Below are 22358 nucleotides of genomic sequence, written 5' to 3'. Positions count from 1 at the left end.
ATTCCCATATTAGTTGTGTCCTTAAAATTATTTTTATATTATATTATGTGAGTAAAAAGAATGAAAGTAACCCCTGTCTATCTTAGGAAAGTCGGATATGAAGCACAGTTCAGTGCAGAAAAATATCGCCTGTGATTTTCACCTCAGAGACTGTCACGTTTCTGATGTGCTGCCAGAATCTTTACTACTTGTCTACGTACTGAGCACAGACTGTTCGTGTGAAGTGTTGGTCTGCACACTGGGTCTTAGTCTTCATAAGACCCTGGGTTCTGGGGTATAGGGTCTGGATCACTCCTATGGTTCTCAGGGCTCCTTCTTACCAGGCTCGAGGATTCCACTGGCACTTTTATGGGCTTGCTCAGACCCTCTGTGGCTGCCCACTGTTGCCCCTGGACACCAGAGCCAGCCTCCATTAGAGGACACTCTGTCTTCCTCTCCAGCCCCTCATTTAACCAGTGCAAAGGGGACACATGTCAGGGCTGTGCTCAGCTTGGGGACAAGAGGGACATACGAGATGGTTCTGCCTTAGTAAGGAACCCCAAATAAATCCTAAGTAAACAGACAGATGACATCATTGCATCTCTTAAGCTCAGACATCATTGCATCTCTTAAGCTCAGACTCCCCATGCAGGAGCTGGAGGAAGAGCCTTCTGGGGAAAGGAAGAGCCAGTGGAAAGTTCAGGCAGGCTGAGGGAGGGGGAAAGCGATGCCAAGGACTTGGGAATATGCCACGTGGTTGGGCCCAGAAGGCAAGGGCAAAGATGAAAGAATGTGCAGGGGTGGGAGGCAGGCTTGGGGTCTACCCAGGCCTCTTTGACACTGGTAGAGAGTGCGAGGTTCACTTCAAGTCTGATGAGAAGCCATCAGTGAGCTGTAAGTAGCAGTGATGCAATTCACTGTTGTCAGAAAAGACGGTGTTACTGTTGTATAGACACAGGCCTGAACTGAGAGGGCAGCAGGAGGCCAGTGGGCAAACCAGCCCATCATATAGGTGAGAGATGAAGGGGCTCTGGACCCACAAGGGGCAGGTCACTCGGGGAATACTTAGGATGGCAGAGTGATGGGCAGCAGATGAGGCAGAGCTACAGATTCGTTTTTGTCCTCAAGAGGCAGGGATCACGGGGCAGCCCGGGTGGCTCAGCAGTTTAGCGCCGCCTTGGGTACGGGGCCTGATCCTGGGGACCCGGGATCAAGTCCCATGTCGGGCTCCCTGCACGGAGCCTGCTTCTCCCTCTGCCTGTGTCTGTGCCTTCTCTCTCTCTCTCTCTCTCTCTCTCTCTCTCTCATAAATAAATAAAATCTTTAAAAAAAACAAAAAGAGGCAGGGATCACGTGTCCCCAAACAAGCATCACTCTTGAACAACAAATGGACTTTTGTTCTTCTCTCAGACCAAGAGGACTTCTGCATTCAGTGATGCCTGAATAGGATGTGGAAGGCGCTCTGTGGGCAGAGGACAGAGCACTGGCCTGGCAGCAGAGGACAGAAACCCACCCTCCCCCTCGCTGGGCTTCAGTGCTCCTAACCCTAGCACCTCTGGGGTGGTGGGGATGTGAATCCTCTGGGCCTGGGCCCTCACACCCTTGCCTGTCTCCACAGACTCGCCTGCAGGCCGGCGTCAACTATGGGAACACCCTCAGCTGCATCCGCACCGTGTACAGGAGGGAGAGTGTAAGTGCTCCCCTGGGGCAGGGGCAGGGGCAGGAACAGTACCCCTCAGGGACCCCCACCAAAAGCCCGAAGCTGCCCGGGCCCAGGCACCACGGCCCTAGCCCTGACACCAGCCATTAGGCGGCAGCGGTGGGGGGGGGGGGGGGGGGGGGCGGCATTCGTTCTTGATTCTGCATAACCTCTCTGGAGAGATTCTGAGGAATTTAGAATCACAGAGTGGAAAATGCCTGCAGAAATGAGGTGGCCTGTCAGTTTTCACAGCCCAATGAGAGGCGGGTAAACTGTGCTCACAGGCTTCCCTTCTTCCAGGTGTGGCGGGAGCCAGGCACTTGTGATTCCAGGTGCCCTGAGCCGGCTTTACCTCAGGTTGCTTGAGACCAGGGGACGTGAGGCTTTTCCTTTTCAAAGAGGAAAACCTGACTGGTATTTTGTGGAAGATGTACCAGGTGCCTGTCTTGAGCATTAGCATGTGCTTTCAGAAGGCTAAGGCACTTTTTTTTTTTCCTCAAGATTTTGTTTGTTTATTCCTGAGAGAGAGAGAGAGAGAGAGAGAGAGGCAGAGACACAGGCAGAGGGAGAAGCAGGCTCCATGCAGGGAGCCCGATGTGGGATCCCAGGCCCTGGGGTCATGCCTTGAGCTGAAGGCAGAGGCTCAACTGCTGATCCACCCAGGCGGCCCTCTGAGACACTTCTTTGGGGGCATTTAAAACACATTTTCTAATTAACGATGAAATGACTTGACCGTTTAAAGATATCATCAGGTATGGCCCCACAGCAGCCCTAGGCCTTGAGGCCTTGGAAACATGGCCCCATTGTTGACCACTGTGTCTGCGGGCTCCGTCCTAGGAAGTGCCATTGGGCTCTGGAGCCTCATCCCCACACCCAGACTTTTTCCTCACGGGTGTGTTTTGTGTTGAGTGTTGCTTGAACTCTCTATGAGCTGCTTTGTAGTGGACTGCCAACCTAGCTCTAGCTGTTCGGGGTTCCCCAATTCCCTGAGAAGTGGCCGTTAAATCTCCTTTCTGGCACACACTCCCCTCGGGGCCTGCCAGCCACTGTCTGAACTCCAAGGGATTTTGTGGGGACTGTGGCCATTCCTTGGAGACATGGCACCTCAGGGCTAAGTGATGTCCCACTTTATCTGAGGGAGCTTGTTTTGGAAGAAGAACCTGAGGTGGGATGTGTGTGTGTGTGTGTGTGTGTGTGTGTGTGTGTGTGTGTGTGTATGAGAGAGAGAGAGAAAGAGAGAGAGAGAGAGAGAGAGAGAGAGAGATCCTGCTTCTGGCAAATAGGGTGCACACACCCAGGTCAGGATTAGCAGGTTTGTGTGTGGCTTGGAGCTTATACAGCTTCCTGGTACTTTTTCACTTTTGGCACGGGGCTCAAAATATGTGCTGCCCTGACTCCTCCAAGGGCCTGTGGAATATTCCAGAGAAGAGTCTGTGATATCCCCCAAGAGTGCAGTGTAGAAAGGACCCTCTCTCCCAGCCTCCAGCACCTGCTCCTGTGGTCACTGCATGTGTGCAGAAGCCTCCCGGTGCTGTCTCTCTGGGGGCTCCCCTCCCCTTAGACCCCCACTACACACTTAGTGCATTGAGTTTTAATCACCTGTCCATTTGGCTGTCCCTGTCCCCAGAGTGTGCACTCAGTGAGGGCAGTGAGTATTTCTTCCTGATAGTTGTCCCCAGGGCCTGGCAAGTGCCATAGAGAATGCTTTTGGTTGAGTGGCACATGAGGAGGGTATGTGTCTTTCCAACCTAAGAACACTGCCATTCTGATGGCAAATATGGGTTCCAGGCCTAGGGCACCCTGACCTAGAAAACAAAAGTGCTTACAGAAGTGGATACCCACCCCCTTCCACCCCCACCTGGCTAGGATGCCCTGCCCACGAATGGAGAGCAACCCCTCTGCCACCTGGTCGCTCCATCACATCACATCATCCTTTTTTATTCTTGTCACTGACATAATGATTGATCTTTCCTGTGGTGTCTCTTCACCAGCCTGTGGGCTCTAAGAGGGCAGGGTCTTTGCCAAGGGCAGCATGGTGGGGGGGCTTGGCACCTGGCCTGCAGACAGCCCCAGGCCCTCATGTCCCTGCCCCCTGGTTTTCCCCCAGGTGTTTGGCTTCTTCAAGGGCATGTCCTTTCCCCTCGCCAGCATCGCTGTCTACAACTCGGTGGTGTTTGGGGTCTTCAGTAACACGCAGAGGTTCCTCAGCCAGCACCACTGCAAGGAGCCCGAGGCCAGCCGGTCCCATACCCTGTCTGACCTTCTCCTGGCTAGCATGGTGGCTGGTGTGGTCTCTGTCGGGCTGGGAGCGCCCGTGGACCTCATCAAGATCCGGCTGCAGATGCAAACACAGCCATTTCGGGAAGGTAAGAGTAGAGCAGGGGGCCTGGCATCTGGGCACCTCTGCCCCTTTTCTGCTTTGCCAGACCTGGGATGTGGTTGCTGACACCTTTTTCATTGAGCAGTGTCTGTGTTGTCACATAAGAGTCTGCAATTGTTATTTTTATCTATAGTAGTAGCTATCGTTTATTCTGTGCCAGGAACCTGCTTAGAGCTTTGGGCATGTTTCTTGGTCTTCATAACAATTCTGGAAGACAGGCACTATTAGCATTTCCATCTTACAGAGGAGGCTGAGGCTCCCAGAGGTGAAGACCCTCACATAGGGCCACGCATTTAATGATGGGTAGTTGAGGACCAGCTGCATTGTTTGCAGTGTCCAGTGCAGAAGGAAAATGGGGAATTCCTGGTTCAAAAATTGTAAAGGGGGGCAGCCCAGGTGGCTCAGCAGTTAGGAGCCACCTTCGGCCCAGGGTGTGATCCTGGAGACCCAGGATTGAGTCCCACGTCCCACGTCGGGTTCCCTGCATGGAGCCTGCTTCTCCCTCTGCCTGTGTCTCTGCCTCTCTCTCTGTCTCTGTCTCTCATGAATAAATAAATAAAACCTTAAAAAAAACTGTAAAGGGTTTTAGAAGAGTAGCCCAGAACACTAAATCAGGCACAGGGTCCTGAGAGCTCACAGGTTTCAAAGCCACACCTGTCCCTAACACCAGGGTGTGGAGCCAGGAGCCTCAGCTCTGGACTGCCAGCTGCAGGGGGTGAAGGGTCGCTCTTCTTCCCCTCCTTGACATTCCGGTTTGAGCTTCATTTCTTGGTAAGCGACACAGCTATCCTGTACCACACGCCAGGTCCGTTACTTCCTCCCTTCTGAAAAAGGAGCTTCTAGGTCTTTCCTGTGCTTTTGACAAAGGAGGATGGAAAGAATGGGAAAGCATGTACTGTGCAGAGTAGAAAGTGCCAGCTCTTGAGGAAAGATGAGCCAGGGGTCTTAGATTTTTTCTTTCTTTTCTTTTTTTTAAAAAAGATTTTATTTATTTATTCATGAGGGACACAGAGAGAGAGGCAGAGACACAGGCAGAAGGAGGCACAGGCAGTCTCCCTGTGGGGAGCCCAATGTGGGACTCACCCCCGGACCCCGGGATCATGCCATAAACTGAAGGCAGATGCTCAACCACTGAGCCACCCACGTGCCCCAACAGATTTCAGTATCTCCAGGTTTGGTTCTTGGCTCTGGTTTCAATCTGTCTCCTCAGGTGAGATACTGCCCCTGCCTGGGCCACCGTTCCCTCTCTGCATAATGGAAGGGCTGGATCTGTGGTCCTTACTGACACCTCAGCTATCCGATCTGGGAGTGACAGCTGTGGATAAGACCCCACTCCCTGGCAGCCTTCTGAATGGTCTGCATGTGACCTCTATGCCCACAGATGCTGGGCTCAGCTGTGTTGCTCAGCTGAAGTCCCAATAGTGTACTCAGGACCACTCCAGTCCAGCAACTCTCTTGCTCCGAGCCCAGGTGCCTTGATTCAGCCTGCACCTCTTGCCCAGCCCAAGAGGCATCCAGGGCAAGACTGTACATCCCCTGAGCATGATTGTGACATCCCCACTGGGGTCCATGGAGAGGTTGGGAACTGGCTGCCCTTAATAGTTGGGTCATCCCTGGGGGACACTCAGTGCCCCAAGGCCCATAGTTACTGTCAGCATGTTGGCTCATCCTGAGGGTTACTGCATACCCTCATCGGGGCCACTCAGAGATACACAGGGTGAGGTGAGTCCACCTCCATCTACTTGACATACTGAGCCATGTTTTGGTGCGGTTTAGTTTAATCATAGGGTTGCACCTCACAGAAATGTCTGAAGCTTGCTGGTCTGGTCCTGTCACAGAGGCAAAAGCAAATCTGTTGAGGAATGAAGGGCATCATGAGCAGATGGAGAACCAGGAAGCATGGGCCCCAGCCTGGCCTTTGGCTCTATCCCTCCCTCAGAAAAGCCTGTGTCCATTTCAGGTGCAGAGGAAATCTCTCCGTAAGTCTTAAAACTCTTTGGGTCCAGATCGTTAAAGAATTAGCAGTGATGAGTCTCCTTTGCTCCTGGAGGAGACCTGCCTCCTTCACAGCCTGGGTACTTTGACCCTAGAAGAGGAGGCAAAGGGCTAAGCATGCATTTATATTTTGGGGGAGGTGAGACACAGCCAGCCTGGACACCAGAGGAGGTGTTTCTGGAGAAATGCCTTTCTTAGAAAAGCCCGGGATGTTTGGAAGCAAATTAATTGATTCCATCCTTTATCCTGTCCTCCACCCCTGCCTTCCCTACATAGGGTGCCAAAATGGTAACTAACTTGGTGGGCTAAGGCCTGAGCTCTAAGTGATCCTGAGGTCAGGCTAGAAGCTTGGAGGAAGGATAGGAGGTGGTCAAGGAATGGGCAGACCCAAGAAGGATCCCAAAGCTGGGTATGCTGCAACAGCCAGTTTTAGGGACCTGAGCAGCTGCCATCAGCAGCTGCAAAAGCTGCCAAGCAACTCACCGTATGCCAGACATCCTGTGTACGTCATTCACTTAACACCCACTACCACACCCTAAGGTCCGTATGGCTGCTGGCCCTGTTCATTTACCCAACATGTTGTGTATGTGCCTGCTGTATGCCAGGCACAGAGCTAGGTGCTATGACTCAGTGGTGAACAGAAGTCTCCATCATACCCCTCCTCTCAGGCTCTGTCCAGCAGACAGGAATTGGGCCACTCCACCTGTGGTGGGGTAGGGGGGAGGGAACAGGACAGGCTGGGAGTCAGCAAGGGCATGGGGGCAGGAAGTAGGAGGATGGAGGAGTAGCTGGAGATCAGGGCTGTGTACCTGGTCAGGGCAGTCTGAGGGTTACCCATGCCTGCTATCCAGGGCCGTGACAGCCTGAGCTGTTGCTCTCCCAGGCTAGGGTTCTCCAGAACTGTCCACCTGGGATGTGCAGACTCTTCTGGGGCCTTGTCTCCTGGATAAGTTCTCTGAGCGCTGAGAACATGGAGACCCATAGGCTTTCCCTGGCCTTTCCACCACAGGAAGCTCTAAAAAATGTCTGAGGCAGGTGGTGTCCTGGCCCTGCTCCTGTATGTGTAGGACAGTGTCCGTGGCTTTAGCTTGTCAGTTCACTATAGTGCCAGAAGGAAACTTGTTCTGTTGAGTCAATCCCTTGCAGCAGCAGTGGAAAATGAACATGTGTTTATTACATCCTTTTCCGTGTGCCGGGAGAGTGGTCTTTTGTGAACTCAGGAAAGGTTCTTAAGAAGCCAGGGAAGGTTCCTGCAGGCCAAGATTTCTCAAGCCTGCAGAGTTCTAAGTCACTAGCATCTGGGACCCAGGGGCTTAGCTAGCAGGACAAAACAAAGACAGTTCACCTGAGCAAGTACAGGGAGGGTAGAACCCAAGATCGGAGGATGTCCTCAAGCCTCTGATCCCGGCTAAGCCAGGTCACAGCAGCGGGGCCAGGACAGCCAGTATTTACTGAGCCCTTATCCTGCACCAAGCACTATGCTGAGAGCTCTGCAGGTGTTTAATCTTTCCAGAAACCCAATTCCTAGACATTAACAAAGGGGATCCCCAGGCATCGGTAGCTTCCTGCCAGGCCTGGGGTCACTCCCTATTGGGAGGTGGAGCTGAGATGAAACCTTAGGCATTCTGACTAGGGCCCACTGATGCTGCTTCTGTTTCCTGCCCTGGGATTTTATAGAAACTGAGACTAGGGCAGCTTTGATTAACACCTGGGCCTTTGCACACATTCCTCACAAATCCAGCTTCAAAACTGAGGGGGTAAGTGGGCTGGAGGGCACATCTCCAAATTGACATTGTTCAAGTAACAGACACAGCTCACGGATTCCCAAGAATGGGTCTGGATTCTGTGGCTTTGGGCAGCCCCTCTCTGCCTGGCCCATTGTTCCTTTACCTTCTAGGCAAGCTTCTTGGGGGAAAGTCTTTGGAGGCTGGGCAGGATCACCACTGGGGCTGGAGCAGGGGCAGGCAGGGAGTGCGTCACCAGGCAGTACTTTCTGCCAGGAATTTCTCTAGGAAGGGAGGAAGGATGCAGTTTACTTGTTCCTCAGAGACCCTCTAGGCCCGACATGGAGAGCTCAGAGACTCACTTGAACCATGGAGGTAGCATAAGTGAGCAGAGGTACCCGGAAAATGTACCCTGTCCTGTTTTTCTTGATACCCATAGCTCTCCTAACCCATGTTTCCTTTTTCCTCTTGATCGAAACGTACACAGAACATGTTTCACTTTCCCTATCACTCTGCTATTACAAAATGAGCAAGCTGCAGCACGTGTCAGCTCCAGTGCCAGGGAGATAGTAGGGAGTAGTGGGGACTGTTATAAGACAAGCCCACATTGTGTCCAAAGTGGGTGGCTACAACTTCATCCCAGGTCATGGTGGCCACATGGCTTAGATTGGAAATTGTCAGGCAATTTCATTAAAAACAAAACCTGGGATCCCTGGGTGGCGCAGCGGTTTGGCGCCTGCCTTTGGCCCAGGGCGCGATCCTGGAGACCCGGGATCGAATCCCACGTCGGGCTCCCGGTGCATGGAGCCTGCTTCTCCCTCTGCCTGTGTCTCTGCCTCTCTCTCTCTCTCTCTCTCTGTGACTATCATAAATAAAAATAAAAATTTATTTAAAAAAAAAAAAACAACAAAACCTGCTACAAACACAGTATCATGAAGTCCAATGTGTTGACGTGGCCTGGGATAGTGTGGAGCTAGTGCTGGCTGCAAGCTTGCAGTCTGGGCCCTGAGTCAGGCCTGCTCTGCGTGGTGACTGTGCTGAGATGGGCATTTCCAGGTAGCCTCGGGCCAGGCTTGTCAGATTGTCTATGGTTTGTAGCTTTACCCCAGAAATGCTTGACCACTTCTCTGTTGGAGACAATGGGCCGTGAGGGACTGTATCTGTATTCTGAACCCAGATGCTGGAGGCCTCTGGCATCCCATCTTTGGGACATGTGAAGGTAGCATGCAGGTCACATCGGGGTTAGAGGTCAGCTTACCTGAAGGCTTGCAATTAGAAAGCCAGTGGTCTCATCCTGATTATCTGTTAGCGGTGACCTTGTGTTGAAAATGTACACAAGGGAGGACATTAAATGTGGAGGGAGAAAATGCTCATCCCCCCAGATACAGTCAGTGTTAATACATTAATGTGTTTCCTTTTCTCAATATATGGATTAAATATGTTAAGAGGTTATACTCATACAGTTTCATATCCTGTTTTTAACTCAATTTGACAACATTTTCCATGTAATGAAAATGGCATTTAAAATTATTTACAATGGAGGACTAATATTTAAAATAGATGTGCAATATTCCATCACTGTGCTTATGTGGACACACGTATGGAGAGCGATGATACAGTGTGGCAAAAATTCAGTTCCTGGAGTGAGACCACCCACTTCTAGTCCTCCCTTCCCTAGAACCTGGGAGCTCTAGATATCTCCACTAATGTCACTGGACACAGCTATAGTGGCTACTTCATAACTGGGATGTAATGGGATGATGGATTGAACATGAAGAACTCAGCACCATGCCTGGCACACCAAACACCTGAAATAAATGTTAGGTGTACTATTAAACTTATGTCACCATCTTCCTGGTGATAGATGTTTATGATGTTGATGGTTCGTCCTCTTTTAAGCATGGTGATGTGGTCAGGAAATCTGTCTGTATGGAGTTGCTTTCGTGTAGGGTTATTTCTCTAAATGTGTGGGCTCTTTGATTCATGAATGAGTCAAAAGGTCTGGCCATTCTTAAGAATCTTGGCACATATTATGAAATTGTTATACAGAAGGGTTTTACCAAATTCAGAAGTTGCTGAAGTTGAGAGGGAAGCTCCATTTGGCACTGACTGTGGTTGCATACTAAACAGCAGTTAGCCCTCATGAAAACTGTTGCAACTTCATGGAGGTTTTCTCCTGCTGCCCCTGCCACTTGGCAGGCAGGGAGAGGCTGGCCTGAGTTCAGCTGGCGGTGACCTGGACTGTAAGGCACCGGTGAAGAAACCCTCCCTCTGGAAGTCATCATTACCCTTTGTGTGGGCATGAGCCTCCCTAGGTGCCCTGCTGGGCCTGAACTGGATTTCAGGGCTGTGATTCCGGAGGCCAGCAGTCCCTCTGCTGCCAGGGCCAAGTCACATCCTGGAGGGAGGTCCAATGGCCAGTGACACTCATTTCTCTCCAGTCTGGGAGTTTTGAGGTCTATGTTTTCATTAAGAGCCTAATTAATGTGCAAATCACAAAAGCCTTAATGCCCTAGGAGGGCAGAGTTTGGGGACTGGAGGAGGACTCAGCATTAACTCTGTGCTGACCATCCTATAATTTAACCAGGCCCAGCTGGAGGTAGAAGGCTAAGCGTGACACTTCTTAGAACTCACTCTCTGGCTCCTTCATCTGCCAGCATTTCCTGAGCTCTTTCTCTGAGCCAAGCAGAGTAGATAAATCAGAGGTAGCAGATACCCAGCCCCTGCCTTCAGGGAGCACACAGTCTGGTGGGGAATCAGATGTGTAGAGCAGAATGAGAAGGGCCTGTGGAAGGCTCTGGAACCTCAGAGTGAACTATTTGGTTAGAGCAGACTACAATGTGGGGAGGAGATGGCACAGGGTGAGTTGTGAAGAGCTTGGATTTCTTAGCTGAGGGTAGGCTAAGATGTCATTCTGCAGGCTGTGAGGTATCCTGGATACCAGAAGACCTGAGCAGAGCTGTGTGGCAGGAAGGTGGATCCAGCCTTCAGGAAAGGTTGAAGGGATGGGGAAAGTAAAGTGGGTGGGTTGATTTGGGAGCTGATACCACAGACCAGAGAAGAGACAGAAGCAGGGAGCCCAGGGCCTTGGGCTTTGGGAATGGAGGGAAGTGGCAGATTGGAGGCATCTGTGATGGAGAATCAGTGGGCTAAGCAGGAGAGAGGGAAGTGTCTAAAATGACCCAGGACGTCACAGTTGGGTGACTGTGAGGGAGGAGCCACCCCCACCCACCCCAGGGAATGAAATGGCATGGGAAGTACGCGAGGCAGCCCTTGGTGGGGGGCAGCTGATCCATACATGCTTCCTGTCACTTGCTGCTGTTTTGGAGACTGGCAGGAGGGCAGGCTTGAGTGAGAGCATGCTGAGTTTGGCTGGCTTCGTGCGTGAGGTACAGCAGCTGAAAGGAAGAGTCAGGGCTCTGACAGAGAAGTGACAGCTGAGGCCATGAATTTGATGCAGATGCCAAGGTGAACTCCTGAAAGGAAGAGGCTGGAGATGAAGGGAAAGATTCAGTAGAAGAACTCAGGGAGGAGCCCCAGCAACACTGGTTTCTATGTTCAGCAGTTACTGAGCCCATACCATGTGTGCTGTGCTAACACACACCTACAATTGAATCATCACAGCAACTGTATAAAAGAGGTACCATCATTCTTTATCCTAACAGATAGGGACACTGAGGTTCAGGTTGTGTGCTGTGTCTGTGCTCCCTCAGGTGTGACATACTGCAGACAGGGTATGGCCCCAGGGCCGTCCACCTCCACTGCCTCTGGAGACACAGTCCTGAGAAACTCCTATTACCAGAATAGGCCAAAAGGAATCAAGAGGGGAGACTTGCTGAATTTGGGTGGGGGGTGGGCGGATGCTAGGGACAGAGACCTAGGGGTGAGGAAGGAAAAAGCCTTTCATTTCCAGGTGGGAGAGGAGAACAAAACAGATAATTCAAAGAGAATTTTGAGGGCAAGAGGAAGGAGGTTGAGGGAGCCCTCATCATAAGGCCTGGCTCTACCATGTTTAAAATGACCCTAACAGAATGAATGGGGTGGAGCGTGGCCAGTACTTGAGGAGGAGAAGGTCCTAATTTCTGAGCATGCCTAGGTGAGATAAATAGGGCTGGAATGGTCATATCAGAGAGGGCTGCCTGAGGGGTGGACCTGGGTGGATGAGATCAAAACCACACACCAGAACACAAAGCCTGTCTGAGTCCAAGGAGCTACAAGGTGACAAACTGGTGAAACCATTTCTCCTATTTTTCTGAATTTTCAGAAATATCTGGTGGGGAAGGTCTCCAACTGTGCCTTGCAGGCCCTGACTACGTCATTTCATCTCTTTGGCCACACCATAAAGATGTGTGGCTCCCAAGAAAAACACTCTTCTCCAGGCAGGTTGGCCTTGGGGAGGAGCAGCCTTCTGATAACAGTAGAGTTTTCAAGACATTCCCATTGCAGGACAAGAATTTCTGAAGCTAAGCTCCCTGAATGTTGCTCCATTTATTTCCTAAAGAAGAGAGCCTATGTGGGAGGACAGGAACCCTTGGAGCATGACAAGGGACTGAAGACAAGCCTGGACCATATAGCCTGAGCCTTCTTCTCCAGTAGAGTGTGGACTGCCAATAGGAAGTGAGGGCTGGAGCAACTGCAGCCCAAAAGTGAAGGGAGGAAATTTATGAAGAGGCCAGGCATTTAGCCACGTAGTCCAAGAGGAATTGTTGAATTCTGGATGGTTTGGCTGAATCATTTACAAACCATGGTCCCACATAGCTAGCAGAGATGAATGACAGTGCATACAATGCAACACACTGGTGTGAGGTTACGTGCTTGGGTAACACATCCATTTGGTTTTCAGATCAATTGATGAGATCAGGTATTGTTCTGATTTCAGGACTCCATGCTAGTAGTAGTGGTAGTTTTGGCCCTGCATGAGCATCCCCAGTCTCCCACAGTAGGTTTGGCTGCAGACCACAGCTGCCTGAGGTTGGCAGTTCTAGCACTTCCGGAATCTGGAGTCATATCAGGATAGGGGTAATAAAAACAGGAATGACAGTTTGCCTCAAGTAAAGTGCATTTGCCAACATTCTTGCTCAATTTTCACAAAAGCCAAAAGAGATGGGCAGGCTGTTTATTCTTCTCCTTTTATAGGTGGTGGAGGAAACTGAGGGCCATTGTGGTTAAGTCTCTTGCACCGGGTCCTACAGTAAATAGCAATCGAGTAGCAAAGAAAATCCCAACTGCTTCTAATCCAGGGTTCTTTCGCTAAACCATCTGCCTATTCTCAGAGTCTTGATATCATAAGGAAACTACTGGACTCTTTGGAAACAGGAACTGGGCAAGAGCATCCCAGTTGGTAATATTCTGAGGAAATGAACCGAGCTGTTTGACCAGCCTGCTTAAACCCAAATCACAGAACTTCTACCTAGCCTGTCTGCTGGAGGATGTATATCCACATCACCACATGCTTCCATGGCATTTTGGAAGAGCATGGTAGCTGAGACCATGATGTAGGAGTTGCTTTTAGTATCTGCAGCCTGTGGCCACAAGGATCAGATAGGCCCAGGCTTGGGTGAATGCCAGGCATGGGAGGGAAACTTTGGGAGGGTCCTGAGAGCTGCCTAGTTAGATGTTCAAGTGTTTATTGAATGGATGTTGAGGCATATATGGGACAGGATGTCAGGCACAGGGTCCTAGTGCTCTGGGAAAAGCCACAGTGTGCTTTTCATGTCATCAGGAAACTCATTGCATGGGCTAAAACAACATGCTCAGAAGTAGCAGCATCCAGAACAGACCTTAAAATAGGGGGTGGAGCCTCTGGCATGGGCTAGTATGTGTGTGGGGGGAGGGTGTCCCATCTTTTCCTAAGAATACTTTTTAAGTATATTAAATGGGGTCCAACCCATAGAATAGCACTGTTCATTAAGTGTCTGTGGATTAAGAAACCACATACAGTAAGAAGTTACTATGGATAATTATTATATTTAAGTACATTTTTGTGTTTAAGTAGATTTTGTGTTTCCCCACAATAGCACCTACACATATGAGAAAGATGATCACACATGTATGTGAGATATTTTAGGAGTCCTGTGAATCTATAATACTTACCAATTTGTGGGTCCCTTGAAATAAGTCCATGTTCCCAATTTCCATTTGAGAGTCCACTGGCCTAGAAGTATTTGAGCACAGAAAATGTGGTAACCCTGCACATCACTGACTGGGGACCAGCAGGACTTCATCTGTGGATAGCTTAGTTATTATAAATTTTCTGTAGAAAGTGACCTGTTGAGAAATAATGTAGTGTTTTTATCCCACCACTGACTGCACACAGAGAAGTCTTGTGGCTCTTTCCCTTCCTGGCTTCTGAGAGACAAATCTAGGTTGTGCATCTGGGCTGGCTCAGGCCCTCTAAAGTGGGAGAACCCCCAAGAGGTGGCTGCATGGGTACCTGTTAGGACTGGCCAAACCTGGAAACCCCTACTCCCTGCAGAAGCACCTGCCTTCAGAGGGGCCTCCTGGCCCAGGCAGGGGTCAGTAAGCAAGACACCTTGCACTGGTGCAGAGCAGTGAAGTCAGACATCCACACCATGTAGTCTAAGGAATGATGCTAGGGATGAGGTGAGGGAGCTTGGAGGAGAGGGAATTTTTAAACCTGTATAGGCTCTCTTCTGCTCCTGGATGAAGATTAGGAGCTGGGTAGGGGCCAATTTCATGGACTTTTGGCATCTTGCCTGGATAGGGGGTTTGAATTGATCCTAAGTGAATTTGGGAAAACAAAACCACAGGCATCCTGAGCATTGCAGGTTTTTAATTCATACATATCATAGTAAAAGGTAATAGAGTCTTCATTTAAAGTACAGAAAAAAATGGTCTCAGTGGCAAAGCCTCATGATAAAAAATGATCAAAATTTGATTCATGATTTTATCCCCATTGTAGAACAAAAAATTCTAATTAGAGAAACTAAATATATTTTGTCCAGAAAAAATATGCCCTATGTGAATCCCTTCACATGCATGCATATGCCTCCAAGCCAAGCCCTGAAGGTTCAAGAACAACAGGCAAAAAGCTGGTGGTTCAGTGTGAGCAGAGTACTCACCCAGCACCTCACCCTCTTCCTCGTGCACAAACATGCTGATCCACGGATTTCACTTGTGACTATTTCCAAGAGCTGCTTGCCGGGAACCTCCCAAATCCATTTTTAAAGGTCAACAAAGTTTGTTTTAAACAGCTAGAGTTACCAAGAACTCTGAATCAGCGCTTTATTAAGAGGAGCGGCCAAGCCACGCCTTCCCAGGCCCTGTCTCCCAAACTCCGCTTCCTAAGCCATGCCTCCCCTCAGGCCACACTTCCCTGGGTCGGGTCTCCCAAGCCCTAAGCCCTCCTCTCGGGCCACGCCCCCTAACCAGTGCCACCCCCGGGCCACGCCTCCCCAAGCCACGCCTCTCCAAGCCCAGCCTCAAACTCTCTTGGAGCAACTGATAGAGTTGCTGTTTTCTGCATTGTGGTCCCGTATGAATCGTCCGTGTCACTATTGCTACTACAGATAGGCCCATAACAACTATCGGCTAGTTGAAAGATTTGCTTCTTGTTGAGTAACACATCATTGATGTCACAGAGCTCTTAGACCTTGAAAAGCAAGCAGGAGAGAGTAGGTAGGCTTTGAATCTTCACTGGGTCTTAGTGGGCTGTGACCAAAACAGGTTGTTTCAAGCATAAGATGTCATTTTCTCAGTAGGGTGTGGTGCCACAGGTGCCTGCAGTTGTCAAAACTCATCAACTGTACACCTATGAGCTACACCTTTTATTGAATGTAAATTATATCTAAATTAAAAAGGAAACTAATAAAAACAAATATAGAAGGCCAGAGAAGGAGAAAACCAGTGGCTCCTAAGAGTCATTAGTCCTCTAATGGGAGGAGAGGAAATCCAGCCAAGAATGCATCATCTCAATGTGATAACAAGAAAACAGCAAACAAATCCCAAATGAGGAAGTTTCTATTCATAAGAAGGGAGGCAACATACTAAAAACATGTCAGTATCATTAAAAACAAAGAAAAGCTGTAGAAATGCTCCAGATTAAAGAAAGCTAGGGGCACCTGGCTAGCTCAGTCGGTGGAGTGTGCACCTCTTGATCTTGGGGGGTCCTTAGTTTGAACCCCATGTTGGGTGTAGAGCTTACTAAGAATAAAATTAAAGGTTAAGAATCATAACTAAATTCACTGCCTGATTAGACTAAAATCCTACACTAGGGAAGGGAGGGATGCCATGCAGGGTCAGTATGAGATCAAGCGATGATTTGAGTATAGACAGTACATTAGGTAAAGGTATTGTCAATATAGATTATGAAACTGATAACTACTGTTGCATGTAAGGCAGTATCCCTATTCTTAGGAAACACATATTGTAGCATTTAGGGGTAAAGGGCCATTTAGTATCTAACCCTGAAATGGTTCAGAGAAAGTATCATGTATGTATGTGTGATAAAAATATGCATATGTATACAGAAAATTTTCCTTATTGCTTACCTTGAGAAAAGGGATAAAAAAAAAAAGTACAAGTTTGGGTCTTGTTGACATGGTTGGTTCAAAGTTTGTCAGATGTTTTTCCAACTTTGGCACCTCCAAACAAGGAAGATTTTTATCAGACACGCTTCTATCAGTAACTCCTGAAAAGTCACATCATATCCTTAGCTGATGCATACAACCCTTGATTCCAGGTCAGGTGATGAACACAGCCCAGGCAAAGTTTATGGATTGGGGCAGGGGCATCTGTTCAGTAAGAAGGGAGGGGCAAGAGAAAGAGTGTACACAAGCCATAAAACAAATGAGGTAAAATGAGGTAAAATGTCAATAGGTGAATCTGGGTAAAGGATATATAAGAGTGTTCTTTGTATGATTGTTCTTTTGCCCTTTTTTGCAAATTTGAGATTATATCCAAATAAGCGCACATGTGTGTGCATGCTTTAACACGGAGGATGAAGGAGCTAGAAGGAGTTCTAGAGGCTTTGCAGCATTGAGTTGTGTCCAGAAGGCACTGGCTACCAGTTCAGATTCATATCCATATTCCAGGTTATGGCAGTCCCCATGACAATTACATTGGTTTAATAGCCATAAATAGATAATTCTCAGGCAATAAAAACAAGATTGCTCATGTTACAAACCTGGGGCAACATGAGAGTGTTTCCTTATTGCTTATCCTGAGAAGAAAAGGGGGGAAAAAGTACAGGTTTTTTTGTTGACAAGGCATGTTGGAGGTTGGGCAAGTATTTTTTTTCAACATCTATACCTCTACACAAGTAAAATATTATCAGGACACCCTCCTTCAATCAGTAACTTCTGAGAGCCACATCATACCTATAATTGATTCAGGGAAACCTTGACTCCTGGGTCAGGTCACAGTTGCTTGGATATGAGCATGACCCAGGTAAAGTTTATATGGTAGGACAACTGTATCTATTCGATCTCATCCCAGAATTTCCCAGGATGATCCGGGCAGCATCCTGTGGATTTGAGAAAGAAAGGGGTGTGCAGTGGTCTCTCAGTAGGCTTTCAAAGACCACAGTGTCTGATCCTGCTCTAAACTCAGAGGGTGCTTTTCCCCCAGGAGTGGCCACCACTCTTGCTCCCTTCCTGGGGGGTCTGCTGTGGAAACGAATGGGACTTAGTCTCCTGCCCACACTGTAGTTGGCTGAACGCACATTGCAGTGATTAGTCTCTTCCCTACACACAAAAAGAAAATATAGGACTCATTTGTTCAAACACACTTCCCAGGCAAATAAAAAGCTCTCCCTTTATCTTACCTCCTTCTGGAATGAGTGAAAGGACAGGTTGCTGTTGACTTCAAATCTTCAGTTTGGACTACAGAATCATGAAGCTGAAGATTTTCTCCTCACCTTTCATCTGATAAAGATGGAACTGTTTGGGGAACTTGGAAATTCAACTGTTCAATAGTGAAAGTTACTGCCTCTTTGTCAGCATGTTCAAAACTAAATTGAGATGCCACATACAGGGAACTAAACCCAGGCAGCAAATAGGTGTGTGTCACAGGCAAGCTTCATTCTGTTTCTTTTCTGTTCGTTCTGTGTTAGTTCTTCAGGAACAGAATGTTGAGAATAAGAGTCTACTTCATCTGCTCTAGGACCAGGAGGCCTCTCTGGCCATGAGTCAGAGCTGAGCTAAAGGGTCCATAGATGAGGAGATGATCGTCAGAGAAGGAGCCAGGGGAGCCAGGTGGAAGGATTAAAAAGAAGAGAGAGCCACTGCATGCTGGTTACACACACACCTAGAAGAAGCTACAGGACGTCATATTCCATGATCTGCCAGCAGAGACCCTGGAGGTAGACAGGGAGACAGCAGCCCCATGCCCCCGGACTTGGGCCAGTGGCATCAGGGCTGTCCTACAGCTGCTTCAGGGTGCGGCCTGGTCAAGGCTGGAGTGACAACATGTCTGGCCCTCCAGCCCATGTACCATGTATCCCTCAGCAGCATGGCACCAACACCCCAGTACATCCCTGCCAGGCCCTCGGTCCGCACGATGGTTGCGATGCAATGCACAGGCCCCTGGTAGACAGGCTGCTTCCAATTCATGCCAATTACCTCCATCTCAGTAATAATCTGTTGATAACTTATTCTATCCCAACAGTGTTCCTAGTACCCTGCTGAATACTTTATAGGTATTACCTTATGTATACTCACCTGTTCTCTTCTTTTCCCTTTAAAATTTTCTTCAGCTTTATTAAGATATAACTGACATGTAACATTGTGTAAGTTCAAGGTATACAACTCAATTATTTAATATGCAAGTGTATTATGAAGTGGTTACCAAGGTAAGGTTAGTTAACACATTCATCATATCCTACAGTTACTATTCATGTGTGTGTGTGTGTGTGTGTGTGTGTGTGTGTGTGTGTGTGTATGTGTAGAACTTTTAAGATCTACTTTCTTAGCGACTTTGTATACAATAAATAGTGGCCTGTTCTCTTTTTTAAAGATAGGCAACTAAGGGCCAAAAAAAGGTGGCCTACCAAGGTTGAAAAGTTTTTATTTATTTATTTATTTATTTATTTATTTATTTATTTATTTATTTATTTATTTATTTTTTTGGTTGAAAAGTTTTTAAGTAGTGGGTTTAGAATTTGGAACCAGAGCAATCTGGGTCCAGATCTCATATGCTTTTTTACCACACTGTGCACAAGTACACACAAGCCTCCCTCACGCACACACACCCACACCCACCCCATACACAGTATATTGGATTTTGCAACCTCTGCTTCAGGAAAGAGCTTGGTACAGCTTGTTCATATTGATCCTGGGCATTCTGCAGTCACTGCTGCTTACAAACACATAGTGATGGTTGACCAGAAACCATCCAGGCAACTGGTGCCTTATCACTCAGCAGGTATTATCTCCAGTCTGGCTGCATATCAAGCTGCATACCTCGGGCTTTCTGTTGGGACTTCAGAATCTTGGTTTGACCTGCTAAGGTCATAAGTGTTAGTAAAAACTTTGGGAAAAACAGGCCGCACAAGTGGAAATTGTCAATGGGCTGGGCTGGCTCCACGGCTGGAGATTGGTCAGTCATTTGCCTCCTGGGTCACTTGCCATCTTCTCCTCCCTGTCTTTGCAGCCAACCTTGCTTTGAAACCCCAGGCAGTGGCTCTTGGGAATCAGCCCGTCTATCAGGGGCCTGTGCATTGCATCGCAACCATCGTGCGGACCGAGGGCCTGGCAGGGATGTACCGGGGTGTTGGTGCCATGCTGCTGAGGGATGTCCCAGGCTACTGCCTCTACTTCATTCCCTATGTGTTCCTGAATGACTGGATCACACCTGAGGCCTGCACAGGCCCCAACCCCTGTGCCGTGTGGCTGGCCGGTGGCATGGCAGGTAAGGGCAACCATACTGATCCCCGTCCCCATGCTGACCCCTGTAGTGAGATGGCTGGGGAACCTATCATGCCATTCTCAGCCCAGGGAACTGCACAATTAATCTAGTTACTCATCCAACAGTTCTTTGTTCAGCACCCTCTATGTGCCAGACCTAGCCAGACAGAGAAAAGGCTGGGGATGGGAAATGGTCTCCCTCTTTTTGCCTCTCCTTCCCTCTGGACCTGTGGGAATGGCAGGTCCCTATGCCAGACTGTTGAACTTTCAGTTAGAAGATGTATTCTGACCATTTATTCTGTGTCAGGTATTGCTGAGCTTTGAAAAGGAAATCTGTTATTGGGGTTCACCTGTTTTGAATGTTGACACAGCAAACCTTTCTAATATGAGAATTTCATTAACTCCATAAGGGAGGAATCAGTCTCCCCATTTTTCAGATGAGAAAGCCAAGGCTCAGAGACATTAAGTGACCAACCTTAGGACACACAGCTAGTGAAGACAGTATAGCAGGGACTTAGCAGTCAGCAAGATCCCAGTTCAAATCCACACTTATTCACTGGGTGACCATGAGTTGGTTACTTAGCCTTACTACTCAGAAATCACACAACACCTCCACTTCATCTAGGGTCAAAATCAGTGTTCTTGCAGTGATTTTCAGTCACCTTCTGATCCAGCTGCCTATCAGCCTTCTGCATTCCTTCTCTACTCCTACACTTTGGCTCGCTCTGCTCCAGCCACACCAGTCTCCTTGCTGCAACCTGACCATGCCTGGCTTCTCCCCACCACGAGGTCTTTGAACTTGCTATTCCTACTCCTGGATTTAGCAATATGTAGGTCATCAGAGACCATAACAAGACCCATTTTGGTTAAGAGAAGAGTGTGGACACCCAATTGAAATGGGATCTAGAGATAATGGGATTAAAGAAATCAGACAGTCCAAGTATACATGACACTTCTGAGGGGTTTGGCTGTGCTGTGTTGGGGAAGAGAGGTGTGCAGCTATAGCCAGGGCAGGGTAAGGAAGGCAAGAGAGGGTTGCTTTTCAAGAAGGCTGATAACATGGCACGTGTGATGCTGATGGGGAAAATCTTCTGGAGAGAAGAAAATTGTCATTCTCTCCCCCCCACTTCCTCCTCCCCTCCTCCTCCTCCTCACCTGTGCTCTAGGCTCAGCAAACACATAATGAAGCTTATGTCTTAGCCACCAAACACCTGTGTCTGCCCTGCCCTCTGCCCCTGTGTGTCTGAGGCCTGTGCCAGCTCCCTGTAAGTGCTCGGTAAGAGATGACAGACAAGGCCCCATCCATTCTCACTTCTGGTGAAAGCAGGTATGAGTGGCCTGGTAGGCAGACCTCATTTTGTAATAGCCTTGCCCATGGGCTGAGGAACAGGGGAGTATGCCACGGCAGTCCCTGGACAGACTCCAGGGGAAGCAGCCCCATTATCCTGGCAGGAGGCAAGAGGGTGAGATAGGCTTCCCAGAGGACCATGGGCAGGAAGCCGAGGGGCTGGAGGCTAGGATGGGCAGAGGGTCCAAGGCAGGCTAAGGTCTCTCTTGGGAGTCCCTGGGCAGCAATTATTAAACCTTGTAAACCAGATGCCTTGGACTTTGGCATCCGTGTGTTTTTCTCTTCCTGTCTAGAATGTGCCAGTTTCAGTGTTTATACAGTAACCTGGCACTGTTTTCCTAGAGTCCCTTAAGGTCACAAAAATGCTCAAACTAGGGCACCTGAGCTTCTCCAATGAGGATGACCCAGTGTTATATTGTCCCAAGGCGTCTATTTCAGATATCTGGAAAAGTTACAAGATTTGTAAAGACCTGCCCCTACTCTTTTAGTCCTTATCCTGGCCCTTTGTTGGCAAGCAGCCTACCTGCAAGTGTTTGCCTTAGCTTCTCTGTATTCAGAGTAGGTTCTGTCTCTGGGGGAACTGCAAGCTTTCCACCTCAGGCTTCACTCTGTGTTCTCACCTGTGGTGCCTCAGAAAGGCACTGCAAAGTATTGGTGGGACATGTTCCTGTTTCTTCAATAAAAGCTGCTAATAAAGGCATCTACTTATAAAGGACCGGCTGTGGTTCTGGCACTGTGCTGAATGCTTTTACGTGCATCCATTTATTTGTCCTAACAGTAACCTCATGAAGATAGGTACTATTACCCCATTTTACAGATGGCAAACCCAAGGCCTAGAGGAGGAGACTTCTGTAAAGCCCAGAGCAAGTGGTGAGGGAAGTTCAGGGATGGCCTTCACAGGTCTTGACTGAGCTCTTGCCACTTCCCCAGCAGCTTGTTAACCTGTCAATGGTAGAAATAGGCAGGGAACCATGTCCCCTCCAGACCCCAACCAGCCAGTCCCTGATACCTGATTGTCTCTTTACAGGTGCAATTTCTTGGGGGACAGCAACTCCTATGGATGTTGTGAAAAGTCGACTCCAAGCTGACGGCGTTTATTTAAACAAATACAAAGGTGTCCTGGATTGTATCTCCCAGAGTTACCAGAAGGAAGGTCTTAAAGTAAGCCCCTCAGCAGTCATGCGGGTTCAGTGTCAGTCCCTGGAAGGTGGGCTGGCCAGTCATTTGGGGGGATATGAGATTACAGAGGGGGAAGTCAAGAAACCAAAGTACCAGTGGTCACCATATACAGCACTACTTAGATCCTTGTCTCATCTGATCCATGCCCCAGGCTGGTGGAAGAGATAGGCTCAGAGAGGATGGGTAACCT

At 48.7% G+C, this 22358-nt stretch overlaps 1 protein-coding gene across 9 annotated transcripts in view; it reads left to right on the top strand.

The window, feature by feature from the left end:
• The window catches only part of SLC25A48 (solute carrier family 25 member 48), a 76179-nt gene that overhangs the window by 8334 nt on the left and 45487 nt on the right, over positions 1 to 22358 (top strand). For all 9 annotated transcript variants that reach the window (XR_011995573.1, XM_072728551.1, XM_025994867.2 and 6 more), the window contains 4 exons: positions 1598 to 1669; positions 3786 to 4044; positions 19388 to 19645; positions 22017 to 22150. Coding sequence is in view for 8 of the 9 variants with exons in the window: in XM_072728551.1 (XP_072584652.1) it covers positions 1598 to 1669; positions 3786 to 4044; positions 19388 to 19645; positions 22017 to 22150 (723 nt within the window). In the remaining variant the exon portion in view is untranslated. The remainder of the gene's footprint in view (positions 1 to 1597; positions 1670 to 3785; positions 4045 to 19387; positions 19646 to 22016; positions 22151 to 22358) is intronic.

Source organism: Vulpes vulpes, chromosome 12 (genome assembly GCF_048418805.1).
Source record: "Vulpes vulpes isolate BD-2025 chromosome 12, VulVul3, whole genome shotgun sequence".
NCBI classification, from domain to species: domain Eukaryota; kingdom Metazoa; phylum Chordata; class Mammalia; order Carnivora; family Canidae; genus Vulpes; species Vulpes vulpes.
Note: the sequence above shows the minus strand (reverse complement) of the source record. Positions and strands in the feature narration are given on the sequence as shown.